The sequence below is a fragment of the Psittacula echo genome (assembly GCF_963264785.1).
Source record: "Psittacula echo genome assembly, chromosome: 6".
NCBI classification, from domain to species: domain Eukaryota; kingdom Metazoa; phylum Chordata; class Aves; order Psittaciformes; family Psittacidae; genus Psittacula; species Psittacula echo.
Window position 1 is genome coordinate 74,840,387 of NC_137743.1, and position 18,213 is coordinate 74,858,599.

At 43.2% G+C, this 18,213-nt stretch overlaps 1 protein-coding gene across 1 annotated transcript in view; it reads right to left on the reverse strand.

Moving 5' to 3' along the window:
• PLCL1 (phospholipase C like 1 (inactive)) overlaps window positions 1-18,213 on the reverse strand; it is a gene marked incomplete at both ends in the record, with an annotated part of 202,221 nt that overhangs the window by 32,837 nt on the left and 151,171 nt on the right. Inside the window, 2 exons of the mRNA XM_080621754.1 lie at window positions 2,513-2,716; window positions 4,861-7,332. Of these exons, the coding sequence (XP_080477880.1) occupies window positions 2,513-2,716; window positions 4,861-7,332 (2,676 nt within the window). The remainder of the gene's footprint in view (window positions 1-2,512; window positions 2,717-4,860; window positions 7,333-18,213) is intronic.

Below are 18,213 nucleotides of genomic sequence, written 5' to 3' on the forward strand. Positions count from 1 at the left end.
ACAGAGTGTATAATTTCAGTGGAAAAAACCAAAAAGGTACGTTCAGTTGGCAATTTCCTGTAAGGGAAAAAAATTCTACCACATTGGGGCTGTTTTCATCAGAGATTATTCCCAAAGCAGACTTTCTGAAGAATGTGAGATATGTGGCAGGTTTGGAGATGGAGAGGAAGGGTTTGCCCAGCACTCACCTCCTGTGCCGTGGAGCCCATGAGTGAGGCACAGCCACAATCACACCAAGAGGTTTAGTGTCAAACTGTTTTCTGTTTTGCCATGAAAGGCATTAAGAAGTACAGCCCATTCATACAAGATAGAGGCCAACATCAACAGCTTTTATTTTACGCATATAAAATTGCTCTCGGGCCTATTCACCCAAAAAGTGCTTTGAAGTGAAGAGACTTTTCTGAGGAGTCAAAGACATGGCGCAAGCACTTGTGGATCCAGTTCCTTGAAGCCATATTTATCAACAACTTAAAAGGCTGAACTGGATAAAAATAAATGAATAAAAAGCTAAATTATTTTATCTTGTTTTCCACCAACAGCTCCTTGTGTTCTTATTGGCACAAAAAAAAGTATTATTAAAAAGAAATACACCCTGGATTATACCAAGTCATTACAAACACCATGTTAAGGAAGAGCCCTTTCTCAACATCAAAACTGCAAACCCATCCCCACACTACATTTTCAAATGCCAAGATTGATAGAGACAGTTCATTATTTTTTTTCAAACAAAGAAAAGGCTACATAGATTTCAATATTCTGCAGCTGGCATTGCCTCAGAAGGCAAATATCCAAAACGTAGCAAAAACATTCATTAAACCCAGCTTTTGCTTTTTCAGAAGCAAGTTTCAGCAAAGTAAGAGGCAGTCCCAGCCAGACAAAAAGGGTAAAAATAATATAAAGTATCATGTTCTCATTAACCAGAATTACATCTCAACTCTTACAGAGGCACGGATGAATTCCCTTCTTTCTCAGATTTTAAACCCTTTGCACTTTCTCTTGACATTCAAGGTACCTCTCCCCCCATTAGAGAGGAATGTGAGAACAAACATTATTTAAAGCAGTTATACAAGTGTTTTTGTCTGCCTTCAAAAGAGGCCTTTCACCTATTTAAATCGAAAAACTGTTTCCATAGCACAAGGAGGCCTTGAAATGTCCCATGTGTGCTCTTCAGTATATAATTACAGAGATAAGAGGTGACCCATTCATTTTGGTAAAACTCCATTAGGCAGGCCTCCAAAGACAGAAAAATCTCTTATTTATGTGGTATTTGCTCTTTCAGTCAGACATCACACCATGCAACAGATCTATGCAAAAAAGTCCAACCTAAAATAGAGCAATCAACTGGATTTGCAAATCCTTGTTCTGGTATTGTTACAGCTGGTGGTTTATTACCACAACTTAATCACCTCCAAGTAATATAAACTACTTTGGAAGGAACCCAAAGGTTATTTCAGAGTATTTTTAGTATTTCTCTTTTAATCAACGTCGGTGTCTCCCTCTTCCCCCAAAGCTGATTTTCTCCTGAAAAGTGTGTTATAACAGCAAAAAATGAGATGGAACGGAATAGAGCATTTGACACATTGAACAGCTGGTCAAAGCTGCGATCACTCTCCACAACACTTCAGGGTCTCTGGAAGCCGTCTGATACCTCTAAAGTTATTCACCATTTCATTCCTTATGAACATAAGGTGCAGAAATAACTGCTGTGCACTGAACATGCACTGTGGTTTAGTTGGGTTGCCATAGTGTAATATTTAAGTCAAGGTTTGCAAAACTATGCAGCTTGTTATGGGTTGCTGCAGAACGTCTACTAAGGATAGTTTCATAAATGCAGTGTAATTTCTGCTGCTGGAAGTCACCAACAGCAGTGACATATGCCATACAAGGGTGAGCAGCAGCATTCACCTAACACCTTCTGTTTGTCTCTCTACCTTTCTGTAAGTATTACAAGCATTCCTGTATCACACTGACCTCTGTTTCCCTATGCAAGAGAAAAATGGGCGCTTTTAAACTTCCAACTCTGACATGCTCTCCCCAAGAGCCAATACTGACTTGGCCTGGCAGGGGCATGGGCACTATTTAACAGTGCTACTGAAAGGCGTTGGGAAGCGGATGGCTCAGCTTTGCCTAGGAATTCTCCGGCTCCCTCTTTAATGGCCTTGCCCTGTGCTGTGGGGAGGCAAGCGAAGGGCAGCACACAAATCTTGCCACTTCCCAAGGACAACGACTAACAGTCCCCAGTACATGCTGAATTGCTGCTATTTTTGTAAACAAAGTCCTCTTCAAGTGCCAACCTGTGATAGCCACAACAGTGCTTAAAAAGAAAGAAACAACAACAAAAAGCCCAGTGTGGTATTTTGGTGATTAAAGGACAATTTTGCATAGCCTAAGCCATTTGAAAAGCCTTGTTCATTTAACTCAATTGTTTGGGCATGTGAAGAACAGTGAGCATCATCGCCTGCTGCCTTCCCAACAGGGAGAAAAGACAGAGGTAGCAGTGGTAAGCACCTACCAGGTCATACGCTGCCAGGACCTTTTTCTGCACGTCCGGCATGGTCCCCAGAGGCTCTAGGTAAGGAAACGCGTCCTTCATGGAGAGGGTGACGGAGGGTGCGTTGTCGCTGCTCACGAGCCGCGAGGACAGGGTCAGGATGCACTGCTTCAGGCTGGCGATGGGCGGCAGTCCGCACAGCTCCTTGACAGACACCATGGCATTCTGGAGGAAGGAAAACAAACACTTGAGTGCATGTTGCTGCTTGCCACTCAGTCCCTCCTGCCCTCCAGCACCTCATCAGTTCCTGTCTGCTTCTGCCCCCTGATGTAGGGCAGTGCTACCCTGCTGCTTGCCATCCCTGGGCAACCCATGGGGTGCCAGCGCACACAGGAGCTCCCAGCCAGCCCCGTTCTTGACTCCCCAAGCCTACTGCCAGCTCCAGCTTTCCTCCAGGCCCAAGTATCCCAGTTGCCAGCTCTGCTGCTACTTTGCATTGCAAATCCAGCCCCAACAGGGACAAACTCTGGTCCCCAGCATATTAAACTATCAGCTTAAAATGCTATTTCTCTTCTCAGCTGTACAGACTCAAATTGCTTTTGATGCTGTAATCACCTCTTCTCCCATCATTATCATCCTCCAGCAAGAACAAGTTCGACAGACCTGGTATTTCCCATGGGAAAGGCAAGCAGGAAAAATCCACTTTGTTTTCAGCCTTGCACTACCACATCATAAAAAAACCCGAACACTCTTTCCCCTTCACAGGCCACATGTAAGAAAATCAATACTGGCTATACAGGTCAACCCAAACTAACATGTCAGGGTTTATCTATTTATCAAGTCAGGGGATGTACAGCTGACATGCCCCTGTCATTTAGCTTCCTGAGTTGCACAATAGTGACCAAGATGCACAAAACCTAATTTAGAGAGTATTTTAACAACTCATACCTTGTGAATGTTCCCCCCCCCATCTTGGTGAAAAGAACAGTCATCAGAAAATGCCCAGTTAATTAAAAGAGGCTTTTTCTCATTAATCAAATACATTAACATGCAGTTAAAGCTAATGACTGTGTGTTTACAAAGCACTCTCCAAAACAAGATCTTGTACTGAAATTTTGCTTGGAAGGCCCCTTAATGCTGTTTCTGAGTCAGATTCTGAGTATTTTCTTTCACATAGTTCACATATAGTGCCTGACCTAGACAGAAGGTGGAGTCAGCAGTTTAAACTAGCTACTTTTCAAGGCCTGCAGGAAAGGAAAGGCTGGGAAGAGTTTCCCATTCTTAAAAATATGCTTAGACTATTCCTTTGGGAGTGATTTAAAACTTATGTCATTCTGTAAACTTCCAGCTGCCAACATTTCATTTGCTTTAGACTCTGTCCAGCAGAGCGGGGTCAATGAAGCGCTATGCGTTTTTCTCCTGTTTTCAAGAGAGAAAAATGAATTGTTTCTGCCTCTTTACCAAGGAGATAGCTATGGCTGATTTCAGCTGTTAAAGAAAACTTATTGTTTAATGCTACTCAGTTTTGTTTCTAGGCAGCACTTGGACCTCTGAATTGAGCTGCCTCTTAATCAAGCAGGAGAGGAGAGCACCAGACGGCCTGGTTCTTGTTTGTCCTTGCTGCCACTTCACCTCCTGCCAACCAGGAAGGTCCAACATGGGCAGCTGTGACAGTGCTGGGTACCTGGGCACCAGCACCACCAGCCTCGGTGGGCTCCGGCTGCTTTCAGAGCAGCATGGGCAGAAGGCTACGCTGCCAGGAGACCCCTGAGTCAAAAGGCACTCAGCCAGCAGAGACAATGCGGCTCTTTAGCAGGGAGGAAGCTGCAATCCAAGTGGCATTCAATGCCGACACCGAACGTACCCTTGGGCAAATGGTGGCAACACGCGCTCAGGGAAATGTGCTGCTCTTTGCACAGTGGGTTTTTCTGGTGTAGACAAGACTTCAATGACGCATGCACTGCGTGGTATGCTCACCCAAACAAAGAAAGTGAAGAGCATAACCCTCGCTCAGTTAGCAAAACAAAAGCTCACTGACTTATTCAGAACCAGCGAGGAAATGAAGTTGAGACGCGAGCCCTGAGGACACAACTGTACCTTCAGTTCTGCCTTCTCAAAGACAACCAGTAAAGCATGCATTCGGAGAGGGCACAGTGATATTTAAAACATTTCTGCCTAATCCCACATTCACTTTCTAGTTAGCACCTGTAACTATCAGCCTTCCGATACGCAGTTAAAGGTTAATAACAGCCACGCAGCCTGGAACTTCACTAGCTTCCACCGGCTACAACACGTTTGCCCTACCAGCAGCTCACATCAGGACCTTCCCTTCCACATTCAGGACATACCAGCAAACACAAGTGTCATACCTGCATATTTTCTCTCATGTCAGTAGCTTCTCGTAGTGGATGCACTGCCAGCTTAAAGATGTCATCGATAGTCTTGAGCCCGGTGTTCCTCAGCATGGTGTACTCCCTTGCTTTCTTTCCTATCCTCACCGAGAGGCTGCGCTTTTGGGCCTTCCCACCTCCACTTCGGTTGGTTATTGCAATGTGAACAAAGAGGGTAACGTGCTCCATGATATCACCAACGAAAGACCTCAGCGGTATGTGCCTATATCCAGGCTGTAAGCACTCCAGTGGGATAGTGTATTGCCCTATGAACTCATCTCCAATGTAGTCATCATCCAAAACAACAAAACGGATCATGGCCAGCTCTGGTAGATTGATCTGGAACTCAAAGCTTTCATCAAAAATGGGGTTATCACTGTTTTGCTGCACAGTTTTAGTTCTTTGTTCAGTGCAGTCTGCAGGAATCCCATGTATTTCTATGCAGACATAGGGGTCTATGACATCCCCCTTCGCACATGCACCCTTGGGCTTTGGAAAGTTCTGACCACTTATTATTTTGACATGGAGGACTTGGGGAGAGACCCCCGGGACAATGCCCTTGGTATTAGCGCTGAAGTAAGACACTTCATCACGCATCACCGAAGGCCTGAGAACATACCCACATCCCCCGTTCTGTAGAAACCAGCCAGTGTGTAGGTCCATCATGGGCCCTGGGGTCTGATAGTTCATGGCCACTATCTGGCAACCACAGTTCCAAAAATCTTGAGGATTTAAGTTACTGGAGTCTATCCTCATAGCACTTGGGTACACCCTGGACAGGAACTTTTTGTTGTAGTTGACAAAGTCTTCAGGGTATTCATTTGCAATTCGACTGGCTTCTGCCTCACTGAAGGAGCACATTTCCCAGTAATTTTGAGCTTTCATGGATGTCTCAAAGTCCTTGTACTGGACAGATTTGCACAGGGACACCAAGTCAGACAATTCCCTGCAGAGCCAGATCAGCTTTGGTTCCCTTGAGAAATTCTCTGACAGTCTCCGGGATATTTCAGCCTCTTCATCCTCATCCGTAACTTCTCCTTCTAATATATCTTGGTCACAGGGCAGCTTCTTCCCCTTCACAATGATCTTCATTTTCAGTTTCTCGGGTGATGGGAGGTAGGCTTCTGAGGATAAGGGTGTCTCTGTGTAGAGCTTGTTTCCAAAGATCCTTCTCATGTGTTGTACCACTACCTTCTGCTGTTGGACTGAGCAGTGGTTCCCCAAGCAGAGGATAAGGGGGTATTCTGAAGCAAAGAAGGCCAATTTATTTATTACCTCAATAACATTTCGAAAGGCAAGTGGGGATGTCATGTTGTTACGGTTACAAATAATGGGTTCATTATCTGGGCCGTCACAGACGTCTAGTTCAATACTCCGACAACTCATCTTTAAAGCTCTGACATACCCATTGATATCAGCTGGCCCTCTCAGCTGGTCTTCTATTAGATACGTATTGTGGGATGCGTTGATGTAGTAATGTGATAAAGGCTGTGTCATGTCTTGGACAATTTTTTTGTGCTCTGGGTCAAAAATATCACATTCTGGGGACAACAAGTATTGAGTAAATCCATCAATTGCAAGAAACCCTTTCAACCGCCCTTCTTGAGAAAGCTCGTACCTGCGTATGATATCCAGACACATTTCTTCTGTTATGTGGGTCACTCCTTGCTCAGCCTCTAAAAACAGCATGAGGTCATTGGCATCTAGATACTCTTTATTTTTAGATATCTGCACAAGTAAGAAATAAACTTCAGGTCTTGTGCAAAGTTCACTGAATGCTTCACAAAATTCTTCTTTTGTTACACGTGTTGTAAGTTTCTCTTTGCTCTTCTGGATTTCCTTAAATTTTAATCTAATCTTTGATTCTTTTAAGGTGGGGTTGAGCTTCTTTATTAGCTCCACAGATGTATCTTCTAACATTATGCCATTACCATCCACATCTGCTGCTTCAAATACAGTTTTTAGCCAGGCAAACCGGGGGGTATTATGGCTGCTTTCCATCAAATCCAGGGGTTGTTTGCTACGAGAAACCAAGTACCTTAATCCTGATACCCAAATATTGGCCACATCAGCTGAATTGGCAACCAAGTCAAGGGACTCGTAGTTCTCACCATGAATTATTGAAAGCGCACAGTCCTCAGAAATCTGGTCTGCAAGCCCATTATTTCTGAATGTTTCTGTGTTCTTCCCTAGTCTGATTTCTTTTATAGCAGATATATCAAGCTTGGCTTTCTCAAGGTCCTTCTTGGAAGGCTCCCAACGAAGAGCCTGCAGGTCAGGATCCAGAGTAAAAAAACGGTTATAAATCCGGGAATTTGGACGCACTTTCTTCAATTCACACCCAGCCTGCATAAAGCTGATACAGTCGCTAGCGCTGCTTATTTTCTTCTCTGATGGCATGCTGCTGAAGGACACGGTTTTCTTTCTTCCACATTTTTGGTTTGAAGGATCCTGTGGAATAATTACATTAAAAAAAAAAAAAAAAGAATGAGTAAGTTTTCTTTGGCCATCCCAGAAGCACATAAATAACAGAACAGATATGTTTATGTAAAGATAATCCATGTTCTTCTGAACCTCAAAACATATTATCCCTTCCCACAACTCAGCTCCCTACAGAGCTATAAAATACACTGAGATATACAGCGACTTGATTGATTGCAGCATTAGAGATACCAAGTTTCCATGAGTGACATTTGCAGCTATTAAACTGCCTTCCAGATTTCAGCAACTCGCTCCAGCTGTGAGGAGGTGCTATCCAGTTGTGTAACGTACATTTTCAAAGCAGATATATGTGGAAGAGGGGTTTCATGGGAAGCTCCAGCACCTGGTTAAGGTCTGCCTAAATCACAAGTGGAGAGGATATCACCAGGATTTAAGAGATAGAGAATAAAGGAAGAACTTTGGGATAAAAAGGCATGAGAAAGGAGTAAGCCTATGTGGGAGGAGAAGGGAAAGAAGTCTCCTAAGCAGTGCTAGGAGGAGAGCCTGGGATGGGTCAGAATGCCCATGGGGCACACGTGACAGCTTGGTGCTCAGCAGATGAGCGTCCTGCCTCAATTCTGCCTCTTCTTGCAACCTTGGACACCTCAAGCAAAACTAAAACAAACCCATGCAACAGTAATGAGTCAGACCTCTGAGATACACACCCAGGAGAGTTTGAGCTTTCTTATTTGTGTGTTCCAGTGTCCTTTGGCAAACGACATTCTTATTAGGCTGAGAAGCCCATCTCTGCTGCATGTACAACTGCATGGCTCTCATAGCTGCTCTTGTGGGAGCTCCAACGATCCCTCTGCTCAGCCCTAACCTACTTTACACTCCCTTGCATCCCCATTTGCTTTGAAAAGTAGCTATTCTCGTAATTTCTGTCTACCAGAACCACAAAGCGCTGTAGGAAAATGGACAACCGGCCAAGAAACCCAAAGCCTTTTTCTTTAGCGCATCTATTCCAACTTCTCTTCAGAAAATACGTAGCCAGACGTGTGACTGTCTTTTCAGCACCAACTACCTACTTGCTGCTGGATGTAAACCCATCTGCCTGCAAAGCTTCCTGTAATTTTAGCGCAGCAACTAAATTTAAATCTTATCCCCCATATTATCAATTCAAACCATTTCACAATAATTATAAATTGCACATCATTCTTCTTGCTTTGCACGATTTTCATCTACTCCCTTGGTATATAAATTATCCATCAGCTATCAAAAATATTTTTAAAACATCATTCAAGGCTGTAATTAATAGTGGAACACTTGCTGAAATTGCTTTCCCTCCTATTTCCCTAGCCACCAGCAATGCTTTCCCACTTCTTTGCCTTCTGCTGTTGGAGGGACTTTTGCTGCCTGGATTTTGAGTAGAAAAGGTGAGGAAATGTTCGGTTTAGGCACACATCGCCCACCCTGCTGCCCTCAGGCCCAGCCATGAGATGTGCACAAGGGATCAGCTTCCCTGCAGTCCCTGGAGACCTCTTTTGAGACACCAAAACTCCTGACTCCCAAACCCTTTGCAGTTTGGCCTGCCCTCCACTGCCCCAGGAGGTGATTCCCTGCAGCACCCATTCATGTGCTGTGTTATCCATCATTCCTCAAGACATATTCTCCTGCAAATCCTAAACGCAGCCCTTGCTCTAGCACTGCCTGCTTTGTGCTGTCTGTATTTGAGCAGGACCCTGTGCAGCTCTCCCAGACACAGAATATGAGTCTTGGTGCTTGTAGGAACATCTCCCCTTGTTGTTTGCATGTTTGTATATATACTTTCAGCAAATTAGTATACATGTTGCTACAAAATTGCTATTGTCATTCACTCCATCCAATAACATACAATGTGCTTCCAAAACCCCAGCTACTCAACAACTGGGTTTAAAGGCATGGGATCTGCTGGAAAAGAAATAAACTTCTAAGCTTCTTATGCTAAAGATTTCCCATTAAACTGATACAGAGACTTCTACTGACAAGAATAATTACTCTAGCCATTTATTCTAGTACATAAGTACACAAGAATTGGTCTTAAAAAAACAGGAAGAAAGTCAATGAAGCAAGTGCCTCGGGTCAGCTACTTTTTAAACTCATTTTCTGCTAAAATATTCTGTTCCTACATTAAGATCCTGTGTTTTAATACACAGCTATGGCCATGAAAATCTTCAAGCAACAGATGCTAATGAATAAAAATGAATGAAGCTGGTCACCCTATAGGTTCTAGGAGAGTTTTTTCTTATTTCTTTAGGTTTATAGCAGCAATATTTGGATTTACGATTGATGATTTATTAAGATTATTTTTCTCATACGGGAAGATGTATTAATGGCCTTTCAATCTGCAGTGATTCATTGATTCACAGTGAGTGGTTCCTCAGGGCCAGACCTGGAAAGCTCATCAGAGCAGCATAACTGATTTAGCTACATGTCTACCCCATTTTGTCTTTGCTAGAGAGGTGGGAATTGTTTTGTGACTATTTTTTTCTGCAGAAAAATAAAAGCCGTTTATTTTTAGTTCCAAGATACCAGTGCTTTTAGATGAAAATAAGCCACAGAATTAATCAGTTACTTTGGGGGTATTAAGGCGGGAAAACCCCTAATTTCCCTCATGGAGAATCAACAAAGTTGCCTTTTAACAATCTTAACCTCTGAGGGATTTGGATAGAATTAGGTTATCCTCTGTGTCCTCTTTCATAGAATCATAGAATAGTTAGGGTTGGAAAGGACCTTAAGATCATCTCGTTTCAACCCCCCCCCCCATGGGCAGGAACACCCCACACTAAACCATGTCACCCAAGGCCTCATCCAACCTGGCCTTGAACACCGCCAAGGATGGAGCATTCACAACCTCCCTGGGCAACCCATTCCAGTGCCTCACCACCCTCACAGTAAAGAATTTCTTCCTTATATCCAATCTAAACTTCCCCTGTTTAAGTTTGAACCCGTTACCCCTTGTCCTGTCACTACAGTCCCTGATGAAGAGTCCATCCCCAGCATCCTTGTAGGCCCCCTTCAGATACTGGAAGGCTGCTCTGAGGTCTCCACGCAGCCTTCTCTTCTCCAGGCTGAACAGCCCCAACTTTCTCAGCCTGTCTCCATACGGGAGGTGCTCCAGTCCCCTGATCATCCTCGTGGCCTCCTCTGGACTTGTTCCAACAGTTTCCTGCTTTTATTTTTGATGGATACTTCTGGTTTCATACTTAGTGGTATGTAAGGAACATTGGAATTGTACAACAGCAGTTTTTCATCTCTGAATAGGACTTTCCCACATCTTTTAATCAATTTAATGGAAGCCTAATCCATGGACTAATTACCTAAAACTAACAAGATTTGAGTATTACTGACATTAATAGGATTACTAACAATCTCCCCAATCTACTGTATAATACACACAAACCCTGCAAAACTGCAATTGCTAACTGAGCTTATAACTGCATCAGTTATTCCCCTCTTGGTCTCTACGTAATAGAAACATCTCAGTCTTTCAAAGCGAGAGCTTCTAATTTAGATTTAACATGACAGTTTTCATTCATAAGTATCATGAAGTTGTTTATTCTAGTGTTGCAAAAACTCAAATGTGTTTCTGTAAGCTCAAATGCTGTCTTACCAGCTTGACAAGCCAGGCACTCGTCTTTGTGCTACCATGTTCTACCTTGCTTGAACAAGCATCTGTAGATCCTGACACCATGGTTTAGCCATGCCACACACCTCCAGGTCCAAGCTATCACCCTGGGAGCAGAGGAGTGTTTCCTGAAGAAGTGTCCTCTCTCCACTGGGGTCCACTCACATCAGAGCCTGGAGAAGACGATTTAAATACACTTTGACTACTCACTGATCTTATGCTGAGCTTAGTTCAACAGAGCCTACAGACTTAGGTTGCTAATTTTAGTTTAGCTATTGTCTTTCTTTAAGTCTCTACCTTAATCCAATTGTGACACATTGTTCTCCGAAGAAAAGACATCCAGCTAAAAATACTTGTGTGCTGCAACGTCTCCAGTGGCTAAATTCCTGCTCCCTTTTATCTTTACATGGATACCAAGAACAGAAAAAAGTACGGTCACCTAGCAAACTAAAAGCTGCCAACATCTTATGTGAATAAATAGCAAACTTGCTGTCTTGTGCTACCTGCCAAAAACACGCACACAAGTTAAAAACCTTCTCTACGGTATTCACCCACACAACAGCATTTGTTTCCCCTTTCATTAGCCAAAGCAATCACAAAGCACACTGAGATGTATCCGTGAATCTTGGAGGTGAAAAGTCTACCTTTCTCCAAGTTGCTAGGTCCATCAAAATTGATCTTACCACACAGTAACTGGCCGAGGACTGCACTTTGTCCTCAGTCACTTGTGCTGATGACACTGAATTTATTGTGGCAATGAAAGAAGGATGATGTTTGCTAAAAAAACCCTACAACAGTGTGAAAACAAGCAACTAACTTGGAGATTTACCACCCTAAGACCTTCTCTACCAGTGATCCCCTAGCTCTATACCAAACACTGCTGCTGGAAACAAACACAACCAGTTTGCATGCAGTGTACATGTACAAAAAGAAAATCCCTACTTATATGGGAAACCCTGTGCTTTCCAAGGCAAGACCCTTCTTTCAAAGTGCCTCAGCCTATGGTTTCCCTCAGTTCTTTGGACATCCCCTATAAGGTGATGTAACTGGCTGACTCCATCTCCTGCTCCTGAGCCTGAATAATATCCATTATGCAAAAACACCTCGAGACCTTAACGACAAGACCACTCTGACATGTGCTGAGCTTTCAGTGTACACAGAGCTGCTCTGAAATTGGTTAACACCAAGGAGACAAACTGCTGCTCTGACTGCATCCTAACATTTTCTGAACGTTTCTAAAGGAGGGATTCAGAACCCCAGCCTAAGCATGATCCCAAAATAGGAGAAGCTCTCCTGTTGAACACATCATCCTCGTCAGAGGGACTGGATGTGTAAACAGTGGGATCAGTAAGCCATCAGCAGTTGTGGGAAAACTCCACCCCATCCATCCTGACCTTTGACCACTCCATCTTCTGCTGTTTAAATCAAAGAGCTAACAGAAATAAATACATGGGATTGAAAGAGTATGAATAAACATGTTCTCTACCTCAACCCATCCCCTTTGTCAAAACTATAGGACATAAATTGTTGATCTGAGGTTAAGAAACAGGGCAGTAATACGAACTGTATAGCAACCCCACACACAGAGGCTAAGATCAGGAGTTATTTGTCTGAAACAGTTACCTGAAGGGCGTCTAAAGCATTGACAGTCTTCCAGGACTCTGCTAAGGAGGATAAGAAGGGCAAAAAGCATCACCTATGCCAGGACATCAAAAGCCCTTAAAGAGCTGCAAGGCTTCTGTGAAAGGATGTCAAATTCAGTAAGGATGCTGAGAGCTAAACTTGTTAAGTGCAGCTAAGAGCCATTTCCTCAAAACCAATTCACATTTTCAACAGCGAGCATCACCATTGCTGAAAGAGAAGCTTTATTCTGATCTTTGCCATTTCCATGAACGTAGCACTAAGAAATCAATAACAGGCAGCTTAGTCTGTCCTCACAAATAGATTGTGATAAACGGTACATCCTAAAAGCTATCTGCTCTGGAAACTCCAGATGATCCACTTAATTGGCCAACGATTACCTGAGATTTTTTTCCAGGAGAAAATAATTAGCTCTAGCAGGTGAGGTTTTCTGGGATGCTTCTAAATATGTCAGTTATACACAGACAGAATCCCAATCCTTGAAAATCTTTGAGCTTTACAGAACTTGTGGTGGGAAGATGTCCTTTAAACGTTAAATAAAGAAGTCAGCGAGTCACTAGTGGCACTCAAAGCACCATCCAGCAGGTTGACAAATGATGGTGTAATCCTTCTTTAACAAACTAAGTCAGAGCAGGGAAGGTTTATGTAAACTAACCAAGAGCATACAGAAAGCCAATGCTGGGGCCAGGGCTGCAACCAGATGTCATGCACTTAGTCCATCTGATCAGAGATGTAGCTCAAAGCTTGAACCCACAGTGACAGCATATGATTACTACAGGTAGCAACAATCATTGGAAACTGGTTTTCATTATCAGCACACAACTTTCTTCTGTGAATCTCAGCCATGTTCTTGGCCACCCTCAGAGAGCATCCCAGGACTGCCTATTTTGCAGATTTTATTGGTTCTCACAGCCTCTGCTATCACAACAAATTAATGAGCTGAACTTCCTCTAATGTGTCTTGGCAAGGCCTGCAGGGTATAAGTATCAGATATCCACTGTGACAACTCACAGAACAAGGGAAAGGTTACCTACTCAAAATTCATCCAGGCTGACAACCCATGGCACAAAGCAGCTACCTTTGCACAGGGGCTGAACCTCATCGCTGGTGCAGGCAGCCACAGGGGTGCTGCCCGTCACACTTGGGCTAACCACACAGCTAACAGATTGTGAGAGCAGATGTTAATGGCATATAATCAACCTCAGTATCCTCTTCAAGGCAAAGCTCCTGCTAATTCAGGGATTTGAGCACATGTGGAATAAGGACTGGATCCAAAGTTTAACACATGTGCTCTTAGGAACCTGGGATACACACGTAATGGAATAAATGGAAAAATTAAGGCAGACCAAAAATACAACATGGACAGATACATGAGAAATAGCTTCAGAACTTGTCCAGCAATTTTCCAAATACCAAAAGAGTCACAACGGCATGTCTGCACATCCAGTTAGTTGTCACTAACTAGAAGTTTAAGTCAGGCTCAAGCTTCACACAGAAGCCTAAAGTACTATTGTCATTCACGAGAATCATAGAATCACAGAATAGTTAGGGTTGGAAAGGACCTTAAGATCATCTCGTTCCAACCCCCCTGTCATGGGCAGGGACACCTCACACTAAACCATGGCACCCAAGCCTCATACAACCTGGCCTTGAACACCGCCAGGGATGGAGCATTCACAACCTCCCTGGGCAACCCATTCCAGTGCCTCACCACCCTCACAGTAAACAATTTCTTCCTTATATCCAATCTAAACTTCCCCTGTTTAAGTTTGAACCCATTACCCCTTGTCCTGTCACTACAGTCCCTGATGAAGAGTCCACCCTCAGCATCCTTGTAGGCCCCTTGTAGAAAAAGCAGTGACTAAGGGATCTCAGACACAAGCGGAAGAAATGTGCCGGGGGAACAGTAACATCAGCATTTATAGTGGGCTTTTATCAACAACATGGGATTTCCCAGACATCAGGTATAGGCAGGGGACTGTCACCAAGTCCTACGATAATGACTTGACAGTCAGCTTCTCATCAAAATGTCACCCCACAAAATAGAAACCCCAAGGGCAGGAAAACAGAGTGAAGACAATAGCTTAACTATGCTGGGATACTGCATAGTCCCCACTAGAGAAGTTCAACAGGAGGCAAGATTACAATGGCTTGTCTGCTTTCCTCTTTCCTTCCAGTAGTAAAAATCCCTTTCTAATACTAGTATAAGGCTGGAGAGAGATAAATAAGAATGTCTGGAGGAGATCTTTGAGAGAAACATCTGAACCAAAATGATCTGCTGCTCAAGGAATGCTTTGTTGTGTGCTTGCTTTTTTCTTTTCTTTTTTTAATACTAGGATTGCCAAATTTATTCAATTATACCTTGAAGAAAATTTACCTGTACTGTTCAAATGACAAATAAGAGCAAAAATAAAAAGTGGCAGCATATAGACTCCATCTGAAAACACTTTGGAAATGGAAACCACGCAATGCAATAAGGGTTTATTTTCTGGCATGGTACGGAACTGAAGTCACTGCTTCTACTGTGTTTTATAATTTGGGCCATGAAGCCAAATTCAAGTAGCTTCCAAGAGCATGAGAACATGAAAGCCTGTAATGAGGCTACCACTTCACAGCTCCTTCTGCCATCATTGTTCATTTTCTCTTTACACTTCAACATCCAACTGGTTTCCACAAGAACAGTCCTTAAATAAAGGTGCAAGTACCTACCCCTTTATTTTTAAGCAACCTATTATTATTTTATTATTAAGCAATCTATTATTATTAAGCACGATCTCCAGTGAGAAATAAATTCCTGTATGACATTCCAACACATACACTCAGCACCTCAATGTAACCCTATGGAAGGCCCCACCAATGTAGAAGATTTTTCATCGATCCTCTTAATTCTTCCTGTGGAACAAAACCTTTACTTACGACACCCCAAGTGCCAGATCTACTTCCAGCTGGGAGAAGGCTTTTAGTTTGGAAGGGACTCACAGCCCACCAATGTTTCCAACCACTGCTACTCCCAAATGCTCTGTTATTTCCAAGTACTTGGTTGCCTGCAGGCTGTAATGCTTATGAGTCTCCCAGGGTACCTTGGATACGGATTGAATTTATCCCTGTACTCCAGGGACTATAAACGTGAGAAAGAGACTTTGTGTCTTCAAGCAGAAGCAGCTGCAAGCCATGGGGAAATGAGATCTTGGTTGCAGCACTCAAATTAAGAGAGGTGTGTACTTAAAGCAACTAATCCTACAGCAATCACAGACCTGCCTTACACAGCCTTTCTCTCAACACAAAGCAACCACTGCTCCTGTCAGGCCTCATCTGCAGGTAAGCAAGCTGTACTGAGGAGCCTGTATGAGAGTCCAGCAGATAGTGATGTTTTAGACTAGGGAGAAAAGGCAAGTAACCAAACCAGGGGTCTTTACTATGTACCCATGTTGAGTATTTGAGCTGATCACCACTCCTACTACATGGTACAGCAAAAGAGTCTCTCAGGTTGGAAAGTCCCAAGTTACTTAGACGTAATAGATGAAACGTGTGCCTTAAATCCAACCTTCAAAACAAGCCAGCACTAAGAGCAACTGAAGTTCAGGCAACATGAATTTCCCTCATTTATTACGACTTAAAACTTCTGCATTGATTTCAGTGTTACAAAGGTGACTGCAGTGGCTGGGCCTTGTACTGACCAAGGCATGGATCATGGTAGAGAGCTGTATCTGGAGAAAAACGCCAGACTCCCCACAGAAGGATAGATGGGAAGCCATGCTCCATCCGCTCTGTATACAGACATGCAGCAAAGCCATTACACATGCACAAGTCATGTAACCAGCCTGAACCTGCAGTAGAAGAAAAATGAAGAAAATACAAGACTAGAAGCTGGCAAAACCAAAGAGCTGGTGTCTCAGCATATTCCTGACAGCTCTGAACACCGTGACCAGGAGGACTCTAAAATACTGCTATCAAACACTGTGCAGGCTCACTGAGAGTTACAGCATTACCCTGACATAAGGGCTGCCATGGCCCCAGGAAATGGGAAAATGAGCAGTGCAATATCTGCACATCTCAGCAGAACGTTAATGTTCATCTCTTCTGCTGGTTAGCGATACGACAGCTCCGCAGCGAGTGCAGAGGACACTGCTACAACATCCTTCCAAAACACAGAGACTGGAGCAGCTTCCCACTGTCCCTAGTTTAACAAGATTTAGAAGCTGCAACATACATTAGCACAGGGGTAGATGCAGTTCACACCTACACCTGAGAGCTAGTGCAGAGATACCTGACCCAGCTTCAGGGTCCTCACCCATGGTCCTGCTAGTAGGGAAACCGTAGCTTGCTGTGCATGCTGCCATGGCCACACTCCTCATGACACCCAAGTGCCAGTGCGATTGCACAGGCTACATTCCCTCTGCAGAATAAACCATGGCAGTAACTCCAGTGATGCTAGCGTTCAAAACAGAAAGAACCTACTGGGCTTGAAGCATTTGAAACTATAGAAGATGGACTTTTTATTTCCAAATCTGCTGGGTAAACAGCATCATGCACCACATCCTATGACAGAAGAATTCAAACATGAACACATTATACACACACCTTCCTGTGGGCTTTCAGCAGCAATGATTTTGTTTTCTTCTGCATGTCTTCAAAACACCATACACTTTAAGTATTCTGAAGAAATTAGTTATTCAGACACAGACATGAAATCAGAGCAAGACCTTCTCTGCATCCTTTGTTTAGAGGAAAAAAAACCCACAGCAAAACAAACCAAACCACGATTAAGGTTGAGGAATTTCACTGAGAGGGAACTGCAAGAATTTGACCTATCTGAACCTGAAAGGTCAGATGGTTTTCAGTTGTTTTGCTGTTTGGGGTCTTTTTAAAGAGACCTCCATTTCATCTGTGGGAAGTCCTCCTTAAAACCTGACAGAAGAGGATGACCTGTAATTAAACAATCTAAACTTTTGTCAGTGAATAGAATACACTGCCTGAGCCAGGCAAGCCAGAAAGAAGGTTATGCTGGTTAAAAACATTGTCTCTTAAATGGGAAAGAAAACAAGCCACAAGAAAGCAATACATTACAAACCAAAAGTAAGCTGTTGGTATATGTTATAAAGAAAGTTAGAAAATTAGTAAAAGAAGAAAATAGCCAGAGGAGGAAACAGCAAGCAGAGGAGTTCATACAAGCAGGAGAAGGGTTTGGTCGCAGGTTTCAGTCTCAGCAGAGAAGGTTCAGACAGCTTATCTGAAAATATAAGGCAGAGGCTGCATCCCACCAGCAGGAGAACTGGTGGTGTTAATGTACAAAAGAGCATTTATTGACTAAAGGATAGTAAGAGAATTCCAGTAGTAACTCAGGAGGAAAACCTATGTTTAGAAAGACAAGGCTAAGGAAAGAGCTTGCCCCACTGGTACTTCCCTTCGTTACATCTCTAAATGCTGGATTTGCAGTATACCCGTGAGTGGGTACTTTTCATTGTCAAAATAAGGGAAAAGATGTTTGATTAAGAAAGGATAAAAAGATGACTAGCATTAACTAATTCCAACTTTGTGGAAAACAGAGCTTGTCAGACTAACCTGGTATCTCTTCTTTTACGAGATTAAAAGTTTAGTTGAAA